The following is a 13,865-nucleotide window of genomic DNA, read 5'->3' as shown; positions in this document are numbered from 1 at the left end:
TGGGGCCGGGGGGGAGGCAGGTGGGGGGGGCATGTGGGCCTTGAAGAGGGGTGGTAGCCCCTGCGGGGGCCATTTGGCCCCCATTGGGGGGTGTACCCCTTGTGTGGGGTCTGAATCCCCCGTTAGGAGGTGTTTGGGGCTGAATCCCCTGTTGGGGGCCAAACCCCTTGTTTGGGGGTGGTACCACTTGTTTGGGGGTTGAAACCCCTGTTGGGGGGGCAAAGCCCTTGTTTGGGGACTAAACCCCCTGTTGGGGGGCTGAACCCCTTGTGTGGGGTCATCTCCTTGTGCAGCAAAACGTGTATTCATGAATCCATGAAACCTGTATTTAGAGTTCAGTTTATTATTATGAGAAGAGAATTGCTTTACCACTGTAGATATATCAATAAAACATTGTCCAACTGATCGCTGTCTCTGTCTTGCTCTCTCTCAGTATAGTGGTCTTTTGTTTTACTTGTGGAGGAACATGGATTTGGGGGTATTTTACAGAGTGACTTTGGGATTTTTTTTTTAATCAGGGATTTTTCAGTTTTCCAACAGGGAACACCAGAATTCCTGCTAGGGACCCTGCCTGCTCAGAGCTGGCACCTTGGACCCAGCTGGCTGTAGCTGACCTCCTGGCCAAATGGGGCCAGGAGGACATGCTTTGACAATTCAAAGCAGGCCACCACACCCGGAACATCTTCTGGGCAATAGCTGCCCAGATGGCTGGGCAGGGGGCACACATGGCAGTAGTGCCATACAGAGGCCAACCCTGCAACCACAGTCCACTGGCAGCTGGCCCAGAGGGGCAGACACCTCTACTGGCTCTGCAGTTCCTATCTGAGTCTGGCAGGTGCACAGCAGGTCACAGCCAGGCAGCAGCCCCCACTGCCAGACTGCTGCAGTGGGTAGAGGGTGCAGGGAACTCTCACGGCCGCTTCAGCAGTCCAACTGGCACAAGGGGTAGTGTCCCCAGGTACCAATTGGCTGGGCCCCAGAAGCTCCTGAGAGCTAGTAGCCCTGAGCTACTTGCCAGGGCCGTTTTTTATACTGCTGGGGTTAGGACAGAGCAGCTTTTTATACTGCTGGGGACAGCACAGGTGCTGGCCCTGGGCTCTAGCTCCCCCTGGCTGAAGGTGTGGGAGGAGCCAGGCAGGATTATTTTGCCCCAAGTGGCACAATTTGCTCCACACCAAAGTGCATGTCCGAGCACGTGTGCTGAAGCAAAAGGCCCCAGCTCAAATTTGCACAGCTTCTATTTGTGCTGCTGCAAGCGCACGTGCTTGCATGTGTGGACGTGCCCAGGAAGTGCAGAGAAAAAAAAAGGATTTTGTTTGCCTTTTCACAGAGATAGCATAAAGATACAATCCTCTGAAGTTGATTTATTCTCTAAACTTGTCATCTCCCTGATAGCATCAAATAGAGCAATACAATAAAACATGCTACTAGAACTTGTTTAAAAAATATATTATTTCCCTCAGTTACAGACTTTAGACAATGATGTTTCTTTCTCTTAGCTGAAATTTTCTGTGGGTGAAGTTTGGATGGAAAATATTTGACACCCACTTTTTCATGATTATTTTATAGTTGAATGAATATTTCTAGTAAAGTATACCTTAGTTTCTAGTATCTTAAAAAGATGATCTAATCCTTGATTTTCTCTCAGTATTATCCTGGTTTCTTTATCATTGCTAATTACACCCAGTGTTTTGAGTGCTAATAGCTGAATAACTGGATATTCAGATTTCAGCAGTTCCAGCAAAGGAGGAATCACATTTAGCTCATGAACTGCAGCACGACTTTGAAAATCCTGTAGTAAAATATGAAATTGTAACAATGTAAGTGAAACAGAAACAAAACAGCACGCTGGTTCCTGTCTCTTCAGAAAAAAAACAGAGAAACTATAGTTTCAAACATATAATGAGTTAATGCTTTGGAACGTGGAGCTCTAAAGATTTTTTCCATTTTGGCTAAGAGTGGATATGGAATAAAATATTCCAAAACAATGCTAAAAAAAATTCAAACAATTTTGTAACTAAAGTATTCATTATACTGCCCCATTATGGCTGAGGATAGACTCATTCTAAGAACTTATTGTTAGCATGTAAAGCGGGGAAAATAAGCTGAAAACACTTGTGTTCATTACAACTCATGTGTGGATTTTTGGGAAAGCATGATAAAATTTAGTTTGATCATTTTAAATTATTTAAAATGTGAAAATAGAGATTTTTTACACTTCAAGGTATCTGCCCTGTTTCATCTCTTTTCCATGCTTTGAAAACTTAAAACGGATTGTTTATATTTATGATTTTGTATGTGTATATATATGTGTGCACACACACACATTCACATATTGCTTGATGAGATTCCATGCTAAATCATATTAAACATGGTTAAGAAACGAAGAAGTTACAATTGGTTAAAACAGCACATTGCACATGCGCAGCATGCGATTTTTCCTTATCACTTTAAGCAAGCACCAGGTGCAGTTATCCTGATATACCCTACAACAAAGCCAACCAGATAGCAAGAGAAGAGAAACAGCAAAATGTGATTCAGAATAAAGACATGCTCTGATGCCCCAAAAAAGATAGCCTCATGAATTGAATTCATTATTGAACTGATTCACTTAAGCCTCTGAAAAGAACTACTATACAAATACACCATTCTTTTGCTAAGCAGCATATGGGTGACATTAGTGGTGATTGTGACCAAGTAGCCAGTGATAATACTTTCCTTCCAATTCCAGAAAGTAGGTGCCAACATTATTTACCTACAGTTGGAAAGAAGTTCAATCCCTAACTTAGAGAGCTTGTTGGCCAGAACCAGGCAAGACACAAATTTTAATTACTTCATCTGTGCAGTTTTGTTCAGAGCTTAGGAAGAATGTTCTATAACCCTCAATTTTCAGCTAAAATCTTTCAAATTAGAAAAGGGATTTCCATTTTTTTTTAACATTTTGGGGTTTGATGGAGATCTCACACTTCTGTAAATCAAGAAAAAACTGCACCAAGGTCAACAAAGTTATTTTAATGGAAAACTGTAGCTAGAATAAGAATTATGTGCTTTGAGTTTTAAGTTCTTTAAATAAATCAATTAAGTCTATTTATTACAAGAAAAAAAAAAAGATCAATCTCTATAGAGAAATTTAAAATAATGTTTTACCTGAACCAAGTGATAGATGCATTCAACTGAGTTCTTCTTAACGTCAGGATCAGGGCTACTTAGCAGTCTGATAAGTGGTTCTAACCCACCTTGCTCAAATATTTGCACTTTACTGGTATATTCAACTGCCATATGTGCTAGACAAAGACTAGCAAATTCATGGATGATAACATCTTCTACAGGGTGAAAATAAAGTAGTTCAGTTAGATTTTATATAACATGGTACATGTTCATTCATCCAACCATTTAAAATATTATTTGAAAGTCAATAACATTTGCTGTTAATCTTATCTGACTTTTCTATAAATCTGCTATTTAATCTACATAACATGCCATACTACTCGTGAATAACTGAGCTGTGTCTATAAAAGCACAAGGTCAATCACTTATCTAAAATGTGTTATGACAAATCATAACTTACAAGGAAGCTTTCTATTAAATTGCCTGATCAAATGGCAACAAGAAATGACTTCTGACAGTATTTTTGTACAAAGAAGTGTCATTGCAAGTTACCTTCTGGCACCAACCGAGCTATGAGTGAATTTGTGACATCTAGCTCTCTTAATAATTTCTTGACATCACCTACAATGAAAAATATCAATATGAAGCTTTTTGTCTGGTTAAATCAACAGAACATATAAATAGAGCTGCTTCTCAAAATGAAAAACTAAGTAAAAACCTAATGAGGCTACTTAATGTGAATCCCTAAACGTAAGAAATTTACTGAGCTGGAAAGGCTCATAGTGGAATGGTGATGGGCACAGAACATAAAATTGGCAACCTAAAGTCTGTGGTCCAGATTCAGCCTGTAAAGAAGTCTGATCCAGCCCACAGATACCTGATCCAGCACAGGGAATCAGCGTCATAGAACTCTGCTATGCTGCCTACCCGTCCACAGCACTCCCCTCTGCTGCTCCACAGCATCTGAGTTTATCCTTGCTGCAGAGGGGCCAGGTATCTGGCAGCTGGTGGCTCAGATGGTGGGGAGCAAGTGGAGAAGGATGGAGACATGTCACTTTACAGTGACATCCAGATCACAAGCTCCAGCCTGTGCCAGCAAAAGGTTGCTGGGCCCCTCTATGACACCATATTGATTTACAAAAAGCATCCAAAAATTCCATCAATATTCAATTGAAAATGCTTTTTTTAACAAGTTATCAAACCCACTAATCATTGCAAAGACTTGGATGACAAACATGAAATGCCAACTTCTTGAAACACTTTTGCAGAGATTAAATATTTTTATTGCACTAAAAATAATCTTCGATTTGTTTCATAAAGCCATCATTTTCTAATTTTCTGTTGACAACAGAGAATCTCAAATGTAAAATAGGTGGGTATTGTTAAAAGCATGATAAAGACTACATATAATAGACTTAATTATTGTTGCCATTTGCTTAACACAAGCACTGTCAACAGGAGACCAGGGATAAATTCTACTTTACTTTACATGCCTAAATGGCATATGTGAAACCACCTAACTGCATATTTTGGCACTTAAACACAGTTTCAGATTTTATTTTGCCCTGTAGCCAAATATAATCACCCTGGGCACATCCAGACATGCACGGTTGAGCGGTATGTGGTGCTGCAAACATGTCTGCAGTGCCACATACCATACAGTCCAGTGTTCTCCGCACTGCATGGCACGCTGCACAAGTGCGTGCTGCACTGGGCATTTTTTTCTGCAGGTTTTTTTGACCCCTGGATACCCAGGGGTAAAAAACAAACAAACTGTAGGGGAAAAAAACTGGTGCAATGCAGTCTTGGCCAGTGCGCACTGCTGAAAAGCGGAGCCGGGCTACCTGGGGCCACTCTGCAGCTGCCGGCCAGGCTCTGCATGGCAGAATCGCCATGACTGCAGCCCCGGGAACCCCCCAGGACTCCAGGTAAGGCTGCTGGGGCCAGCCCAGTGCTGGCCCCAGCCTCCCCTACCCCACCTGGGGCAACTTGCCACATGCCAAAGCATGCATGGCATGGGCGTTCCCCCGGGACAAGTAGCAGCAGTGCAAGGTACACCACTGCTGCTTGTCCCTAAGGAACGAAATATCCACACATGCAGGCACATGTGCTTGCAGCAGCTCAGATAGCAGTGGCACAAATATGTGCTAGAGATTTGTGCCTCAGCACACATGTCTGGACATACACTTTGATGTGGGGCAAATTGTCCCACTTGGGGCAAACTGAGCCTGCATGGCTCCTCCCAGATCTTCAGCCAAGGGGAGCTACAGGCTGGGGCCAGCGCCTGTAGCCTGGCCCCAGCAGTACAACAAGCTGCGCTGGTAAGCAGCTCAAGGCTACTTGCCCTCAGGAGCTTCTGGGGGAAGAGCCTTTGGAAGCTGACCGTGCCTCTTTCTGTCCCAGGCTGCTGCTGATGTTGCTGTTGCTGGTTGCTGCAAGCTTGGTTTCCAGGAGTTTCTGGGGAGAAGATGGCCCTTCCCTGCTTCTGGCTTACTGCTAGCTTGGTCTCAGAGCTTTTGGGAGTAAGATGGCCACACCCCTTCCTGCCTTGGGCTGCTGCTGCTGCCCCCCCCTCTGGAAGGGGCCCACCGCACCCCAGCTTCTGCACCCCTGTTCCAGCCTGCTGTCCAGCCTGCTGCCAAGCCACAATTGGGGGACAGCCTGGGGAGGGAGCTTGCGCTGCCTGTGGACCCCTCCCACACCATCACTGCTGGAGCCTAAAGGTACCTTGCCTGCTCCAGCTGCCCTGGCAGGCCAACCCCCACCTTCACCTCCACTTCCACCAGAAGCACACCCTGAGTGGCTGAACTGGACGGCTTCTACTATCACTGCTGCTGCTGTTAATGCTGTTGTTCTGCTGCTGCCCCCTCTCAGGAGGAGATTCCCTGCTGCACCACCTGACACCACACCTGCACTGGGATTACTCCCTAATTGGCTGACTGCTCCTGCCCTGCCCCCAGAGCTACCTCACTGCATCTGATCCTGGTTTGTCTTCCTGCCTATGCCTGACTGAAGGCCTGAGGGGCTCCTGGACAGATCTTCAACAAACAAAGCCCTTCCACTGCTCCAGCCATCTCTTACACCTGCCTCAGCAGCCTTCTCTGTCTGTTCTTGCCCTTGTGTCGTAAGTCCTTTGGTCCATTGCCTCTGCCCTGGTGTTTGGCTGAGTAAGCCAGCTTGAGTTTCCCCAGCCCTTGTGTTTTCCACCTCCCCCCACATTCTCAAAGCACAGCCCTCCCATTTTTTTTCCTGTGGGGCTGTAGCTCCAGTGAAGCTTCAGCCCCCTTCCTCTCTATCCCTCTTCTCCCCCACAACCCGAGCCTGCCCCTACTAGATTCACAAGCCCCACTGGATATTTTTTTCTTTATTGTCTTCCCTGCCCTCATGTGAAATAATGCCAGGGCAGGAACCTTCTGGGGGGAGATGCCCCCACAGAGCTTCCTGCATCCCCAACTGTGGGGGCACATCCCAGCCAAGCCCCCAAGGGGATGCATGCCCCTGCAGCCTCCACCCTGGAGGTAGAGTCCGACCAACCTCCTCTGGGGGTGGAGAAGCCTGCAACCTCTGTCGCAGGGGCAGGCAGGACTCAGATAGGGAACCAACAGGGCCAGGGGGTTTCCCATGGCCAGATCCCACCCCCAGAGGGGTTCCCTAGCCCCCTCTCCCATCATCAGGGACCAGGGGCAAGGGCAGTGGGAAGGGCTCCTCTTCAGCCTCTTCCACAGCTGGCGGTGGGACGGGCAAGGGCCCTGCCCTCAAGCGTAGACCACCAGCACCTGAGGGGACCAGGTGTGCTACACCAGCCAGCACACTCACTCAGCCTGGCCCTGGCCCTAGCCCCAGCCCCACAAATACGGGCCCCCCTGCGGGGGAACCACAGCTATGCATAGGCAGCTACAAGGAGACCTGAAGTCGGGGGCCCTGGACCCTCCACCACCGGCCCTTCCAGCTTAGGCAGTGGGGCCCCTTTTCCGGCACTCACCTGCAGGCACAGGATGTAGTGCCAACTGCCCAAGCGGGAGAACCTGCACTTTGAGACCTGGGTGCAGGCCCTGACTTAGGTAGTGGGGACCTCCAAGATCATGGTAGCCTCCCACTTTCATGGTAAGGGGATCTTTTTCCTTGCATCGGAGGCCGCCACACAAGGTGGTGGAGAGGGGGCTCATGGTGGAGGGCGAATACATCCCCCTCAAGCCTCTAGAAGAGCTGGGAACTAGGGTGGTCCTTGGCTCCATCCCTCCCTATATCCCCAATTGGGCCCTGATCCCTCAGCTCCAAACCCTGGGGAGAGTTATCTCCCCAGTGGTGGCCCCCTTGCTTGGGTGCCAAGACCCTGGCCTCTGCCACATGCACTCTTTCTGTCACCAGGTTATGATCCAGCTGGTGGTGGGAGCACAGCTGGAGGCTGAGGGGTGCCTGGCAGTTCCTTATCAGGGGGCCCTGGTTAGAATTTTCTATACAATGGGGGACCTGTGGTGCTTCCGGTGCCATGCCCCAGGGCACCTGCATCATCAGTGCTCCATAGGCCAGGCAGGGAGGGCATCTGTGAGTCCCACTGCCAAGAGGGGTGCCCGTACCACCAGCACCCCCCCCCCCTTCAGGCCCCCTTGGTACCCCAGTCACACCTACAAACCCCACCGTGAGCTCAAGGGACCCCACCTCCCAAACAAGTTTGACGGAGTCTTGGGGAGGGCAGCAGCACCAAGGGGAGAGAAGGAGCGGTACCCCCTTGCCCTTAGTCATGCCCTCGTCAGAGTTGCCTCACCCCCAAACCCTCACCTTCTTCTACTGGAGCCTGTCCACCTGAGGACCACTGCATGGCTGAGTGGGTGCAGGTCCCCTCCGGGCGCAAAGGCAAGAGGAAAACCCAGGCACAGATGGAGCCCTCTGATGTGGAGGACTCCTCTCCCCATCCCAAGACCACCCCCCCGGGGGGAAGGAGTGACCCAGCCTTTGGGGGTTTCCCCAGCTATGCCTGAAACCCCACCCCAGGAAAGATCAAATGGGTGATCCCTGTGGAGGAAGTTTCGGGGTTGCTAGACAGTCCCAAACAGGTGCCCATGAAGGAAGACCCTAATTCTGCTGACCAGGGCCTACCCCCTGAGACCACAGGTGCTGAGGCTGAGGCCTACCCAAAGGAAGACCCAGCAGTGGAGCTGCCTTCCTCTGATCTGGGGGATACAGAGGTCCTGGGGCTCATCCCGGTGAGTCCTGAGGGAGGAGGTGCCCTTTCTCAGGACCCCAAGGCAGATGCTGAGACCAACCCAGTGCCTAACGGGTCTCTTCCCTCCCCCTCCCAGAAAAACCTCACCTCCAGCCAGCCCCTTAGTCCTGCAACAGAGGAGGTCATGGTGGGGTCCCCTAATCAACAGGTCGATCTTGTTGGGGACCCTTCACAGACCCCCTAGGGCTCCAGCTCTACCCCACCATCTTGTGAAGGAGCCTCACCCCCACCCCTGTCCCAAGGGGCTGCAAAGCTCTCCCAATCCCAACCAGAGTCTGGGGTCTTAGCAAACCGGGGGATTCAGGTGGTGCCCCAGTACCCAAAGGAGGACGCCTGAGAACCAACAGGCTCCTTACAGCCTGCAGACATTTTGGTCCCACCGGTCCCCAGCTACTTGCATTTCTTGACCATGACTACACCTGCTGGTCTGCCAGCAAGGTACAGCTTGCCTTGGACTGCTGGGGAGATTTTGACAGCGTCCTCATAAGAGTGCTGGTGGAGGAAGGGAAGGGGCCCAAAAGCTGTAACGCCTGGATCTATAGGCAGGCCCACTGTTCTGTAGACACCTTCTATACTAACCCTGGCTAAGCTGTCTACTCCACACCCCCAGCCATGAGGTCATTTAAGATCGTGACCCTCAATGTCCATGGCTACAGGAAGGGGCTCTAGAGATGCCGGGCGCTCTCCTTCCTTCAGAAGGGAGGGTGCCCTATGGTATTCTTACCAGAGACCTTGATGACTCCAGCTGATGAGCCTAATTGGCAGCTGGAGTGAGGAGGCGGGGGCTTTTTAGTCCCCTCTTAGCCACATCTTGCAGGGTGGCTACCCTGTTCTCCCCAGACCCGCAGTCGGAGGTTCTCCAGGATGTTGAGGTGGTGCTGGGCCGCCTGCTGCATCTCTGGGTCCAGGTGCAGGGGCTGGTCCTGAATGCGTACACCCCTGTGAGGGACCCGGAGTTGGTGGATTTTTTTCTGCCAGGCAGCCACATACATCAGCACCCTCAGCCCTCGCAAGTGCCTGGTCCTTGGTGGGGACTTTAACGTCACCCTAGATGCGCGAGACTGGTGGGGCAGGAGCAGAACCAGGCCACCATGGGCATACTCGGGGAGATCCTGACGGACTATTCCCTAGTGGATGTTTGGCATGCCTGTCACCCTACTGATCCCTCTGCCTTCACCATTTCAATGCCAGTCTGCTGGAGGATGTGGGCTTCAGGGAGGCCTTCCAGGAGTTCTGGCTGGCCTGAAGGGAGCAACGGGCAGCTTTCCCTTCAGATCAGAGATGGTCAGATGTGAGAAAGGTGCGCATCTGGCTTTCTTGCCTTGGCTACACTCAGGGGCACACCCGGCAGAGGGAGGTGGTCCAGGAGCAGCTTGAGCGGGAAGTGCTGGAGCTGGAGAGGTGCCTGGCCACTGACAACCAACCCATCCCTCTGCGGAGAGTGTCGGGAGAGGCAGGAAGAGCTTCATGCTCTGGACAGCCACCCTGCCCATGGTACGTTTGCCCGCTTGTGCATCCAGTTCCCTCGGGGGACGGACCGCGGCTCCCACTTCTATGCCCTGGAGAGGAGGTGGGGGGCCAAGAAGTACATCACCTGCCTTCTGGCAGTTGACGGCACCCCCCTCATGGATCTAGGTGAGATGCGCAAGTGTGCACAGGCCTTCTCTGAAGAGATCTTCTCCCTGGATCCAACTGATGCCAAAGCCTGTAAGACCCTGTGGGAAGGACTTCTGCAGGTCAGCATGGATGACTGGGACTGACTGGAAGGTCCTCTCACTCTGACTGAGTTTTTGGCTACCCTTCACCTGATGCCTGGCAACAAGGTGCCGGGCATTGACGGGCTGACCGCAGAATTCTACCAGGCCTTGTGGGACATCCTCAGCCTGGACCTTGCTGCAGTCTGGGCCAAATCTGAGGGAAGTGGGGAACTCCCCCTGTCGTGCCAGAGGGCCATGCTGCCCCTCCTGCCGAAGAAGGGGGATCCCCATGACCTGAGGAACTGGCATCCCATGTCCCTCCTCTGCACGGACTACAAGGTGGCAGTGAAGGCCATCTTCCTGTGTCTGTGGGCCATGCTGATGGACGTGACCCATCATGACCAGACATTCACAGTGCCTGGATGTTCCATCAGCAACAACCTGTACCTGGTTCGGGACCTCCTGGAGTTAGTGCACCAGGAGGGCCTGTCTTTTGCCCTCCTATCCCTGGACCAGGAGAAAGTATTTGACAGAATGGATCATGGGTACCTCACAGGCACGCTGTGGGCCTTTGGCTTTGGGCCCCGCTTTGTGCAGGGTCTCCAGGTGCTTTATGCCTCTGCAGAGTGTTTGGTCAAGCTCAACCTAACCCTGACGGAGCCCATCCCATTCAGAAGGGGGGTGTGTAAAGGCTGCCCACTGTGAGGCCAGTTGTACGCCTTGGCCCTGGAGCCCTTCCTCATTCTCCTGAGGAAGCGGGTGGCAGGGTTGATGCTCTGGGAGCCATAGGTGCGGTTGGCCCTGTCAGCATATGCTGATGACATACTCTTCATGGTCCAGGACTCGGGTGACCTGGCACAGGTGGAGGCCTGCTGGGCATTGTACTCAGCGGCCTCCTCTGCCTGGGTCAACTGGGCCAAGAGCTTTGGCTTGGCAGTGGGTGATGGTGGCAGGTGGGCTCACTCCCACCCGCACTCCGTGGGATCTGCTGCTCTACTTGGAGGTCTACCTGTCCCCCCACAGACCCCTCCCCACCAGAGAACTGGCAACAGCTGGAGATAAGGGTCGTGGAGAGGCTCCGGGCATGGACAGGGCTCCTGAGATGTCTCTCCCTGCATGGGAGAGTGATGGTGCTGAGCCAGCTGACCCTATCCATGCTCTAGCACTGCTTACACACCCTGCCTGTGCCCCCTGAGGTCCTGGCGGGACTCCAGAGATGGACGCTGGAGTTTTTCTGGCTGGAATTGCACTGGGTTGCTGCAGAGGTCCGGAGCCTCCCCTTGCGGGACAGTGGCCAGAGCCTGGTTTGCCTGCACAGCCAGGTCCTGGCATTCCGCCTTCAGGCCCTGCAGCAACTGCTATATGGTGTCAGTAGCTATGCAGCATAGGGCCACCTGGGCCGCACTTTCCTCTGCCACTTCCGAGGGCTCTGATATGACTGGCAGCTCCTTGGCCTGTGGGCTTCTCCCTGCAGGACCTGCAAGGGCTGCCAGATTTCTATCAGGACCTCCTCCAGGCCTGGAGGCTGGTCTCTGCTTCCAGTTCCCCTGCAACAGTTGCCCAGGGTGCCACCCTGCTTGTCCAGCCCCTCCTCTGGAACCCCCAGCTGGAGGTGCTGACAGCAGAGGCACCCAGTTGCGACAGGTTGATTCTGCCTAGTGTCACCCATATTGGGGACCTCCTGGACTACAATAGGCAGGAGTGGGTGGACCCCGTTTTGCTGGCCTGGTGCATGGGTCTACCCATAACACGTGCAACCTGCCATCTGGTCCAGGAGGTGAAATCTGTCCTCTCAACACCCTTGCCTTTGTTGACCAGGTCCTGCATGGTGGCAGTCCCTGCCCTCCTGTGTCCTCCAGCCCACCAGTTTGTCATGGGGCCAGTGCCTCACCTGGCCTCATGGCATTCCCTACTCCACCAGTGGAGCAGGCTGGTGGACACCAACCCGGTCCACTTTTCTACCATCCATCACCACCTCTACATGCTCATACACCGCACTGTCCATCATGCTTCCCTTGCGTCCCACCGAGACACCAAGTGGCAGGACCTGCTCGGCCAAGTCATGGCTGAGGCACCCCAGTGGCTGAGTCTGTACTCCACCCTCATCCCACAAGCCACTGGGGACCTCAGCTGGCAGCTCCTCCATGGAGCTGTCACCACAGGTGTGTATGTGGTGAGCTTAATGGACACCCTGGTCTCCTGTCCCTTTTGTGGGCAGATGGAGACCCTAGCACACATGACCCTCAAGTGCACCAGGCTGCAGCCCCTCCACCTCCAGAACCTCCTCTTGAGGATCTAGTTAAATTTCACCCCCAACCTCTTCATTTTTGGTCACCCCATCTGCAGTCCCACCAAGTCCGAGGACTTCCTGGTCAACCTCCTCCTGGCCCTCGCCAAGTGGGCCCTGTACTTGACCAGGAAGGAGGCTCTGGCCAGGAAGGTGCCTGGAGACTGCAGGGCTGCTTTACTCTCACTTGTCTGTGCACATTTCCAGGCAGAGCACCAGTGGTCGGCATCCACCGGCTTCTTGGATGCCTTTGAGGACTGGTAGGTGCGGCCCAGGGGGCTCTGTTTGATATCCCCCTCAGGCGCACTTATTTTCACATTTTGGCCCTTTGACCCACATGACACTCCTATCCTGGTTTTTTTCATTAATTGTCCCAAGTATTTTGTTGTAGTATTTACCCATTAGCCCCCCTACAATAGGGGCTACTCGTTAGCTGAGTGGGCCTTAGGGCGCACGGTATTTGAATGTTACAAATAGACAGGAACTTCTGAGGCCCAGCCATTTAGTATCTGGGGACACTAGCCCCTTGTGCCAGCTGCACTGCTGAAGTAGCCCTAACCTAGAGTGGTCCCTGCACCCTCTACCCACTGCAGCAGTCTGGCAGTGGGGGCTGCTGCCTAGCTGTGAACTGCTGCCACCAGTGACAGCATCTGCTTCCCTTGGACCTGCAGCCCCCATGGCTGCATACCTGCCAGACCTGGATGGGGACAGCACAGCTGCATGGACTATGGTATGGGCACTGCAGCAGAGCCTCCTACACCTCTGAGCCAGCTGCCAGTGGGCTATGGCTGCACAGCTGACCTTCAGGTGGCACTGCTGTCATGTCTTCTGGTGTCCCCACTCTGCCATCTAGGCAGCTATCACCCAGAAGATGTGCTCCTTGCGGTGACCTGTTCTGAACTGTTGAAGTATGTCCTCCTGGCCGCAAATGTCCAGGAGGTCAGCCACCTCATCTGCCCTCCAGCTGGGTCCCCAGTGCTGGCCCTGGGCAGATTTCTCTGACCAGGTCCTGCCACTTGCTTCACTAACAGAGATCCTGGTGTTCCCTGTTTAAAAATAGCAAATTCTCTGATATAAAAACCCAAATTCTCTCATTAAATTACCCAAAATCTGTGTTCTTCTGCAATTAAAAAGAAATGCCACTATATATATAGAGAGAGAGATCAGTTGGGCAATGTTTTATTAATATGTTTACAATTGTAAAGCAATTTAGAAGCCTACCAGTGCCTCTATCATCATAATAAAATGAATTCTAAATATCTATACACTTTGGCATTTGCTTTTGGCTTTTTATCATAGAAAAAATCAGAGTTGTTCCTGCCCACTTTGCTCATCAGGATGTGGGGAGCTGAGCAGCACTGATATGCTGGGGCTGTGCCCCTCACTCCTGACCTGCAGCCCCTGCATGCCCCCCCATCCAGCTAGCTCTCTCCTAGCAGCAGCTCCATCCCAGCACCAAGACATAAGTCCAGCTATAGCTGTCCCACCCACTGCTTTGTGGCTCTGAGCAGTGCCAGCCCTTGCTGTTCTGCTCCCTGCACCTGTGCCC

At 52.0% G+C, this 13,865-nt stretch overlaps 1 protein-coding gene across 5 annotated transcripts in view; it reads right to left on the bottom strand.

The window, feature by feature from the left end:
- The window catches only part of ARMC3 (armadillo repeat containing 3), a 133,972-nt gene that overhangs the window by 66,726 nt on the left and 53,381 nt on the right, over positions 1 to 13,865 (bottom strand). For 4 of the 5 annotated variants that reach the window (XM_014518286.2, XM_025199704.1, XM_025199705.1 and 1 more), the window contains 3 exons: positions 3,661 to 3,729; positions 3,148 to 3,323; positions 1,598 to 1,792 (listed from right to left, as the gene is read on the bottom strand). In XM_014518286.2, coding sequence (XP_014373772.1) covers positions 1,598 to 1,792; positions 3,148 to 3,323; positions 3,661 to 3,729 — 440 coding nt within the window. Of the gene's footprint in view, positions 1 to 1,597; positions 1,793 to 3,147; positions 3,324 to 3,660; positions 3,730 to 5,835; positions 5,865 to 13,865 lie in introns of those variants that run through there. The other variant, XM_014518288.2, reaches the window with a different exon arrangement.

Source organism: Alligator sinensis, unplaced genomic scaffold (assembly GCF_000455745.1).
Source record: "Alligator sinensis unplaced genomic scaffold, ASM45574v1 scaffold221_1, whole genome shotgun sequence".
NCBI lineage: Eukaryota > Metazoa > Chordata > Crocodylia > Alligatoridae > Alligator > Alligator sinensis.
Note: the sequence above shows the minus strand (reverse complement) of the source record. Positions and strands in the feature narration are given on the sequence as shown.